Source organism: Ammodytes marinus (assembly GCF_949987685.1).
Source record: "Ammodytes marinus genome assembly, contig: scaffold_405, whole genome shotgun sequence".
NCBI lineage: Eukaryota > Metazoa > Chordata > Actinopteri > Uranoscopiformes > Ammodytidae > Ammodytes > Ammodytes marinus.
The window spans coordinates 1-10000 of record NW_027648272.1 but is presented as its reverse complement, the minus strand read 5'-3'; the positions used below and the strand labels follow the sequence as shown (position 1 = coordinate 10000).

General features: G+C 44.9%; 1 protein-coding gene across 1 annotated transcript in view; it reads right to left on the bottom strand.

Annotated features, from left to right (window-relative positions):
- The window catches only part of LOC307270837 (protein transport protein Sec23A-like), a gene marked incomplete at its 3' end in the record, with an annotated part of 25768 nt that extends 16289 nt beyond the window's left edge, over positions 1–9479 (bottom strand). Inside the window, 6 exon segments of the mRNA XM_080054722.1 lie at positions 4053–4132; positions 4424–4660; positions 5936–6022; positions 6520–6577; positions 7483–7730; positions 9436–9479. Of these exon segments, the coding sequence (XP_079910848.1) occupies positions 4053–4132; positions 4424–4660; positions 5936–6022; positions 6520–6577; positions 7483–7703 (683 nt within the window).
- Between the last annotated feature and the right edge of the window lie 521 nt (positions 9480–10000).

Here is a 10000-nt window from a genome sequence, read left to right as displayed (position 1 = left end):
CTACGCCAGCCACGGTCCCCTGTCACAGCCAGGGAGGGTAATTTTGGCTACTTGGCTTTTAGGCCAGGCAAAGTAACCCATTTTTGGGCCAAAAAACAGACAAATTGTAAAAGAATTTTTTTCAGCTCAGATAATTTCTATGAGGTGTCCAGAACAACATACTAAAAGTCCTAAGAAATCCTAGTTGAGGAAATATGTTTAATTCTCATCAATCCGAGATGTGTGCCAATAAGGCGAGACACCAATAAATCCCAATAGGGCTATTTTTTCCCCTTAGTCCTATCAAAATGAAACTTTACACAATGAAAGTATCCATGAAAATAAAAAAAAATTGTATTACAAGTTTCTTTGAAAATCAATTTTAATATGCAAATGAGCTATACACTAATCGTACCTGCCCAAAATAAACCCAAATAGGCTTAATTTTTTCCTTTACTCCTACCACAATAAAACTTTACATAGTAAAAGTATACTTGAAAAGTCACTTTTTTTGTATTACAAGTTTCTTTTTAAATGAATTTGAATATGCACATGAGCTCCACACTTATTGAATATCCAATCATCCTACTGCCAATGGGTGATGGCAATGCTGCTTTTAGACTGGCCTCAAACCTGAAAAACTGCCTGGTTTACCTGCCAGGGGTGCCTCTCATGAATTAGATTTGTCTCTTCAAATGCCACTGCACGCAATTTGATAGCACTACAACCAATCAGAGCAATGAACAATGTGCCGTATTAAGCCCCGTTCATTTAGCGAACAGCGGGATTAACTGTTAAATTTAACTTTTGCCGTGGTCGTCTGCAAAACCGAACATTCCACTTACTTGCTAATGAAAGATTGAGTGCCGTCTTCCAAATTGTAAAGGGTCGAGGCCAAAGCCGTCTCAAACTCAAACAACATATCCGCAGCTATCTTTGATGTTTACTATCACGGCTTCGACGGCGCACTGTCGTCATCCGTTTACGTCCGCCCCAGAGCACCATACATAGGGCTCTGGCTCGCCCATATCAGATAGAACCAATTGAAATGTAGCTCAGGATTTCTTGACATATTTAATGAGCTTCAATGGAGAGTGTCCAGACCAACAGGCGCAGCACATTTAATTTTCCAGCGCCTAGTGGCAGGTCTGGAGTTCCAGGCTAGTGCCATTCCCTTTCCTATGCCAAATAGACGAGACGTAGAATCACAGCCTGAAATGGCATGGAGAAAGAAGAGATTGTCACACACCTTGGGACCAAGTAACTCCTTTGTCTACTTTATGCACCATATCCGTCTTGTTTTTGTTGCTTTCTTTGGTTCTGGTGCCATAAACGGCTCCTGTGCATTCAATCAGCATGATGCAACAAGAGTTCTAACAAGTCTGTGTCATCACCTACTGAGACTGTGTCTTTTGTTCTGGCAGAGGCAATAGCAGTTTGGACAATGAGCACATCTGCATTGTGCTTTGCATGGTTTGTGATATTCCATTTTTATCTTTGAAAATTGATTTTAATATGCAAATGAGCTATACTCTAATCAAATATAGGCTACCCAAAATATATTCGCATAGGCTTCATTTTTTCTTTTAAAGATCCAAGTGACTGCTGCAGATATTGCTGCAGTTGGTCGCATACACATTCAGTACTTTATGATTCCTCCTATACGTGAACCTATTGTGTATCAGCCACTGGCTCTGTTGCCAGCAGATAACAAAACATCACAGCTGGATGTTTTGTGGAAGACATCCCTCCTCCTTCACTCTCAAAGGCCATCATGGTCTGGTATGATGCAGATCCTGCATCTTCTAGATGAACACCCTGGGAGAGCTTCACTAACATTACTTCCAATGATTGATCTTGATCCCAGTGATTAATCCTGCATATACTCAACATTGAGGTTTGTGGCAACTCAAGCTATGCAGTATGATGTGACCCCTGTTCTGACGTTCGACCAACCCCTTCTGGAAAGCCTTGACCATTATAAGTTAACTTCTAATACAAATGTTTTACTTTTCATGTAGACTTTCATTGTGTAAAGTTTTAATGTGGTAGGAGTAAAGGTTCAAATGAAGCCTATGCGGATATAATTTGGGTAGCCTATATTTGATAAGTGTATAGCTCATTTGCATATTAAAATTCATTTTCAAAGAAACTTGTAAGACAAAAAATGGTGTATCACAAACCATACAAAGCACGATGCAGATGTGCTCATTGTCCAAACTGCCATTACCTCTGCCAGAACAAAAGACACAGTCTCAGTAGGTGATGACACAGACTTGCTAGTACTCTTGTTGCATCATGCTGATCTTAATGCACACAAGCTGTTTATGGCACAAGAACCAAATAAATTAATTGATAGCTGTCCCCAGACAAATGTGCAACATCACATCTCTCTTCCTGAGATCCTCTGAGATTGTCTTTCCCTTTTGGCAAGTCTGATCTGTATGGGTTCACTTTGGTGGGCCTACACTGACCTGGTTTTATCTCTGTTTTATCTAGTGCCGCCCAATTTCTTTATTACATTGGTCCATTTCATCACAAATTTGGCCCACCTGATTACCAATGCAGCTCAGGGTTCACAAACTTTTTCACATACAAAAGTTGGCAAATCATTTTTTTAAATCTGTTTTAACAATTGATTTCTGGAAAAGAAAAATGTTTAATTGATAAACAAAAATCTGTTATTTCATATAAAAAATACTGGTATTGATAAATAAAATTCATAAAGGCTCAAGGGGTTCACATACTTTCAAGCAGCACTGTATGGTGCATAAAGTAGACAAAGGAGTTACTTGGTCCCACGGTGTCTGACAATCTCCTCTATCCATGCCATTTCAGTCTCGTCTATTTGGCATAGGAAAGGGAATGGCACTGAAAAAAGTAAAAAATTACACTAGCTAAGGGAGGGGTTAATCTAATTCATGAGAGGCACCTGTTATACCCCTGGCAGGTAAGCCAGGCAGTTTTTCAGGTTAGAGGCCAGTCTAAAAACAGCATCGCCATCACCCATTGGCAGTAAGATGATTGGATATTCAATAAGTGTGGAGCTCATGTGCATATTCAAATGCATTTAAAAAGAAACTTGTAATACAAAAAAAGTTACTTTTCTAGTATACTTTTACTATGTAAAGTTTTATTGTGGTAGGAGTAAAGGAAAAAATTAAGCCTATTTGGGTTTATTTTGGGCGTGGACGATTAGTGTATAGCTCATTTGCATATTACAATTAATTTTCAAAGAAACTTGTAATACAAAAAATGTTAATTATCATGGATACTTTCATTGTGTAAAGTTGCATTTTGATAGGACTAAAGGAAAAAAATAGCCCTATTGGGATTTATTGGTGTCTCGCCTTATTGGCACAAATCTCGGATTGATGAGAATTAAACATATTTCCTCAACTAGGATTTCTTAGGACTTTTAGTATGTTGTTCTGGACACCTCATAGAAATTATCTGAGCTGAAAAAAATTCTTTTACAATTTGTCTGTCGAAAAACGCTATTTTGCCTGGACTATTTATGTTGTGCCGCCGTGCACCGATGCTGCTGTAACTGTGTTTGTTATGTAGCTGCCGTGAATATGCAATGCTGTTTTAATGCTAGGCTATTTGTGCTGTTCAGTTTGTCTTTTGGCACAGTTGTTGGCCGTGTTGTTGTTGTTTTTGTGCGGACATGCACGCTGTTGTGTCGGGTCGGGTCTGATCGCAGCCGTGGTTGATAAGGGGAAATACAATATCGGGAGGGAGACTAGGCACGTTACGCGCGTATAACCATTTTTGACACAAAATGATCAAGCAACATTTTAGCTGTGTTACGCGCGTAAATCTTACGCGGGTAACGTGTGTAGTGTGTTCGTACCTTGAGTGAGTGAGTGAGTGTGTGTGTCTCAGTGTGTGTGAGTGAGTGAGTGAGTGAGTGAGTGAGTGAGTGAGTGAGTGAGTGAGTGAGTGAGTGAGTGAGTGAGTGAGTGAGTGAGTGAGTGAGTGAGTGAGTGAGTGAGTGAGTGAGTGAGTGAGTGAGTGAGTGTGTGTGTGTGTGTGTGTGTCTCAGTGCGTGCGTGCGTACGTGTGTGTACCTGTTACATAGAGGTGGAGCAGGGGCCTGAGGTCCTCTTCCTTGAGTTGCTGCTGCAGGTTTGGTGAGACCCAACATCTCCTGTGAACGAGAACACACAGAGAATGAGTGAGTCTGTCTGTCTGTCTGTCTGTCTGTCTGTCTCTCTATCTCCGTCTGTCTCTCTGTCTGTCTCTCTCTCCTCCTGTCTGTCTCTCTGTCTGTCTGTCTCTCTATCTCCGTCTGTCTCTCTGTCTGTCTCTCTCTCCTCCTGTCTGTCTCTCTGTCTGTCTGTCTCTCTATCTCCGTCTGTCTCTCTGTCTGTCTCTCTCTCCTCCTGTCTGTCTGTCTGTCTGTCTCTCTGTCTGTCTCCCTCCCTCTCTCTCTCCTTACCTGTATCTGCTTGGCGTTGAGGTCTTTGGTTCCTCTGAACACGTAGCTCTTGGAGATCCCCTCACAGCCCAGCTCATGCACCTGGACCATCCTGCCGAAGGTGATGAGCCCGACCAGAGCCGTGGGCGGCAGCAGGGAGAGGGACATCTGGAGGCTCTCCTTTAAGGCCTGGAGGTCCTCATCCTCCATACAGGTGTCCACGACATACAGGAAGACCAGGGGCATCGGGCTGCCGCGCTATGGGGGGGGGGGGGTATGGGGGGGGGGGGGAGAAGAGAGGGGGGGGAGGAGAGAGGAGGGGGGAGAGGAGAGAGAGAGAGAGTATGTTATATTGTCCTCCATACAGGTGTCCACGACGTAGAGGAAGACCAGGGGCATCGGGCTGCCGCGCTATGGGGGGGGAGGGGGGGAGAGAGAGAGGGAGAGAGGGAGAGAGGGGGGAGAGAGAGGGGAGAGGGGAGAGGGGGGAGAGAGAGGGGGGGAGAGAGGGAGAGGGAGAGAGAGAGGGAGAGAGGGAGAGAGGGGGGAGAGAGAGGGGAGAGGGGGGAGGGGGGAGAGAGAGAGGGGGGGAGAGAGAGGGGGGAGAGGGGAGAGGGGGGGAGAGAGAGAGAGAGGAGAGAGGGGGGGGGAGAGGAGAGAGGGGGGAGAGGGAGAGGGGGGGAGGGGGGAGAGAGAGAGAGAGAGAGAGAGTATGTTATATTGTCCTCCATACAGGTGTCCACGACATACAGGAAGACCAGGGGCATAGGGGGGCCGCGCTATGGGGGGGGGAGACAGGTACAGAGAGCATGAGGTGGGGTGGGGGGAGACAGACAGACAGACAGACAGACAGACAGACAGACAGACAGACAGAGAGAGGGGGAGACAGATAGATAGACAGACAGACAGACAGACAGAGAGACAGACAGGGAGAGGGCGGGGGGGAGAGAGAGAGAGAGGGGGAGAGAGAGAGAGAGAGAGAGGGGGGAGGGGCAGAGATATAGACAGACAGAGAGAGAGAGGGAGAGGGAGAGGGAGAGAGAGGGGGGAGGGGAGAGGGAGAGAGAGAGAGACAGACAGACACAGTAACACACACACACACAGAGGAAGAGACACACACACAGAGACCGACAGACACTCTCACACACACACACACACACACACACACACACACACACACACACACACACACACACACACACACACACACACACACACACACACACACACACACACACACACACACACACACACACACACACACACACACACACACACACACACACACACACAGGGATAGTGTTTATTTATTTCTACTATATATCCATCTTTAACGTCCGTTTGCGCAACTTTTTTTTTTTTTTCAATACTCAAAAAACTAAAATCTCAACTTACATCAACTAAACTTTCCATAATCATTCTCAGCACTATTCTGAAGGTTATTACAGAAGGATTTGTTCATATGTTGTTCACTGTCTGATTTATGAGACATTTACTACCTAAAAACACGTAGAAAATGCATTTTTTTCTCACCTGCACAACATACTCTATGGTGGAGAACTGGGGCAGGAGTTCAGCGGGTTGGTTCACCTCAGTGATGCCAGCGTAAGACGGGGGAAACTGAAAGACAGACAGACAGACAGACAGACAGACAGACAGAGAGAGACAGACAGACAGACAGACAGACAGACAGACAGACAGACAGACAGACAGACAGGCAGACAGACAGACACACACACACACACGTACGTTCAGAACTGTGTTATTACATTACAAGGAAACTGAAACACAATGCTTACATATTAAAGTGTCTCCGAGGAACTCTCAATTTGTGTTAATTCTAGCGCCCCCCTTTGGACTAAAGCGGTAGTGTTTTTACCACGCCAGCTGTTGTTCCTGGGTGAGCGTATACCCATGACAAAGGCATTAAGAAAAACTATATAAAAATAGCATTATCTTTGCACTGATGGTCTCGTTTGCTGTTACATGTAATTTATGATCATCAGAGGAAAAATGAGACTGTTTCAGAAATATTTAAAAGTTCCTCGTAGAGACATTAATTAAAATCTAAACATCAATCAAAGGAATAATCAGGTAATCATGAGTGAAGTGTTTACCTGGTTGCGCTGGTAGCAGAAGTTACAGGCCCACAGTTTGGCTCTGTAGTCCACCTGACTGAAACACACAACGTTTAAACCTTTAAAATCCTAACACATTTAAAGGAGGAGTCAGTGATTCTGGAGAACGCTTGTTCGCCAGACAGACAGACACACACTCTTTTATTTTTATATATTTTTTGCCATTTTTCTGCTTTATTGATAGTGTAGAGACAGAGGTGAAATGGGGCAGAGAGGGGAGTGACATGCAGAGAACGACCGCGGGCTGGAATCGAACCCGGGTCCGCTGCTGTACTATGGCTGACCCTGTGTGAGGACCCCCTCTGGAGTGTGGGAACTTGAGAGGGGAGATGTGACCATATACTAATAAAGTAACTTAACTAACTTAACTTAGACAGACAGACAGACAGACAGACAGACAGACAGACAGACAGACAGACAGACAGACAGAGTGACAGACAGACAGACAGACAGACAGACAGACAGACAGACAGACAGACAGACAGACAGACAGACAGACAGACAGACAGAGTGACACACACACACACTCTTACCACAGTGGGTTAAGCACAGCCCTGCATGTTGCCCTACTGCAGAGAACTGGTTCATATTGTATGGGAGGCAGGTCAGACAGACAGACAGACAGACAGACAGACAGACAGACAGACAGACAGACAGACAGACAGACAGACACACATACAGACAGAGTGACAGACAGACAGACAGACACACACACACACAGACAGACAGACACACAGACAGACAGACTCTTACCACAGTGGATTAAGCACAGCCCTGCACGTGGCCCTACTACAGAGAACAGGTTCATATTGTATGGGAGACAGACAGACAGACAGACAGACAGACAGACAGACAGACAGACAGACAGAGTGACAGACAGACAGACACACACACACACACACACACACACAGACAGAGTGACAGACACTCTCTCTCTCTCACCACAGTGGATTAAGCACAGCTCTGCACGTGGCCCTGCTACAGAGTACTGGTTCATATTGTATGGGGGGCAGGTCCGGTCTTTCCTTCAGCGGCGTGAAGAGCGTGGCCACGGGAACGACCATGCGCGTCGCCTCGAGGCGGCTGGACGGCCAAACGTTCCAGCTGAAACGCACGCCGTCGCGGTCCTCGTTAGACGCAATGTATTCTGGGAAGGTAGCCATGGCAACGGGGAGAGAGGGGGGGTGTCACTGAGAGAGAGAGAGGGAGAGAGAGAGAGAGGGAGGGAGGGGGTTAGGGTTAGTGAAGGAGTATACAAATCAGCTATTCAAATTTAAATTTAAGTAGAATGTAAATCTTTGTGTGTCTGTGTATGTATGTGTGTGTGACGTGAGTGAGTGAGTGAGTGAGTGAGTGAGTGAGTGAGTGAGTGAGTGAGTGAGTGAGTGAGTGAGTGAAGCTTCCACATCATCAGAGTCTCAGGGTTCAATTGAAAACACACAAACAATCATTTGAATTAAATCATTTACAGCGCGTATAAAAGAGACCGATAGCAACATGTCCAAGAGGTTTGACTGGCAGCACACACACACTCACACACACACACACACACACACACACACACACTCACACAAACAGACAGACAGAGAGACATGCACACACACACACACACACACACACACCAGACAGACAGACAGAGAGACATGCACACATACACTGACTGCACTATAACTAGGGTTTAGAGTCATTCAAATGACAGTTAGATTCCTGGGTTTAAGGTGTAAAGCTTTAAGAAGAAGCTTGGTTTTTAGTATTTATATATATATAGGTCATTTCCTCAAACAGTAATTATTGGCAACCTAAATATGAAGCCAGCTTTGGGGGGTGTGTGTGTGTGTGTGTGTGTGTGTGTGTGTGTGTGTGTGTGTGTCTGTCTGTCTGTCTGTGTTGTGGTGAGTGTGTGTGTGTGTGTGTGTGTGTGTGTCTGTCTGTCTGTGTGTGTGTGTGTGCATGTCTGTCTGTCTGTCTGTGTTGTGGTGAGTGTGTGTGTGTGTCTGTCTGTCTGTGTGTGTGTGTGTGTGCATGTCTGTCTGTCTGTCTGTCTGTCTGTCTGTCTGTTGTGGTGAGTGGGTGTGGTTCAGCAGCTGGAAGAGTTTAGATGTTTTTTGGACCTAAACCTCAAATCATCAAGAAAACTTTTGCTAAAATATTTCATATAATATTAATATATTTGGAAGTCTTGGAAACTTTCAGATCAAATCAAAAGTTAAAGGCACACACACACACACACACACACACACACACACACACACACACACACACACACACACACACACACACACACACACACACACACACACACACACACACACACACACACACACACACACACACACACACACACACACACACACACACACACACACACACACACACGTGAATTAAACTCTGAGAAAAACTGGAGATTTAAGAGAAAATAAACAAACACTATCGGCATTACGTGATTACGTCCTTACGTCACTCCAGCTCGTAAAAATTCCTAAAAAAAATCTGTTTACGATCGATCAGCTGATAATCAGAGGAGATTAAGCGATCAATAAGTTACTTATAATTACAGATATTAAATAAACGCTGCCACATCACAGGCCCCTGACGTCACCAGCTGCCCGTCTAAACAGCTAGAATGACTGTGTCCCAGTATTCATCCTACGAGCCCATTTAATCAACTTTAACCATGTTTACTGATGTTAATAATAGTTGAATTAGCCCGAAAGCTAACAGTTCAGCTACAATACGTGACAAAGGTGTCGCGCGCAGGACAGACAGATAGAAAGGTGAGCGTGCTGTGTGTATATAGTGTGGAAGTGTGTGTTTTAGGGTCCTGCCAGGTGAGCGTGTGTGTGTCTGAGCGCGTGTGTGTGTGTGTGTGTGTAAGCAGGTAAATGAGTTACGCACCTGAGCCGCTGTGTTGCTGCTGCTGCTTCTGACTTGACTGTCGCTTCACACTGACAACACAGCAAAACAATATGGCCGCCACGCCACGTCAAAGACACAGAGCGGAGGAAGAGGGAGAGGGCTCACTCCGAGGGAAATTCCGGGAACCAAATTCTTATGACAGACAGAGAGGCGGACCGACAAAGTTAGGCAAGACGGATTTTGTAAGGTTTGCCCCAGTTTTGTTTTTGTTTAAAGGCCTACTTCACCGGTTGGAATATGAAGGTGTATTGAACTCGGAGATCCTATGTAGTATAAATGTGCAATTTAAAAAAAAAATCGGATCATCCTAGCCTGAGAAAAGGCAGAAAGAGTGTTTTATGGTCTCACTGTCTAACCCTACAGTTTCCTTCTTGTGACATCACAGTAAGGGTTAGGATTAACAGGACAGCTGGGCCATGGGAAGACTGAGGGAAGACTGAGGGAAGAAAAACCTCATTCATTATATTATAATAGTGATTTTATAATGATAGAACGCTGGTTCCGTATGGGTGAAGTATTCCTTTAAGCATTGTTTTGTTTCTTG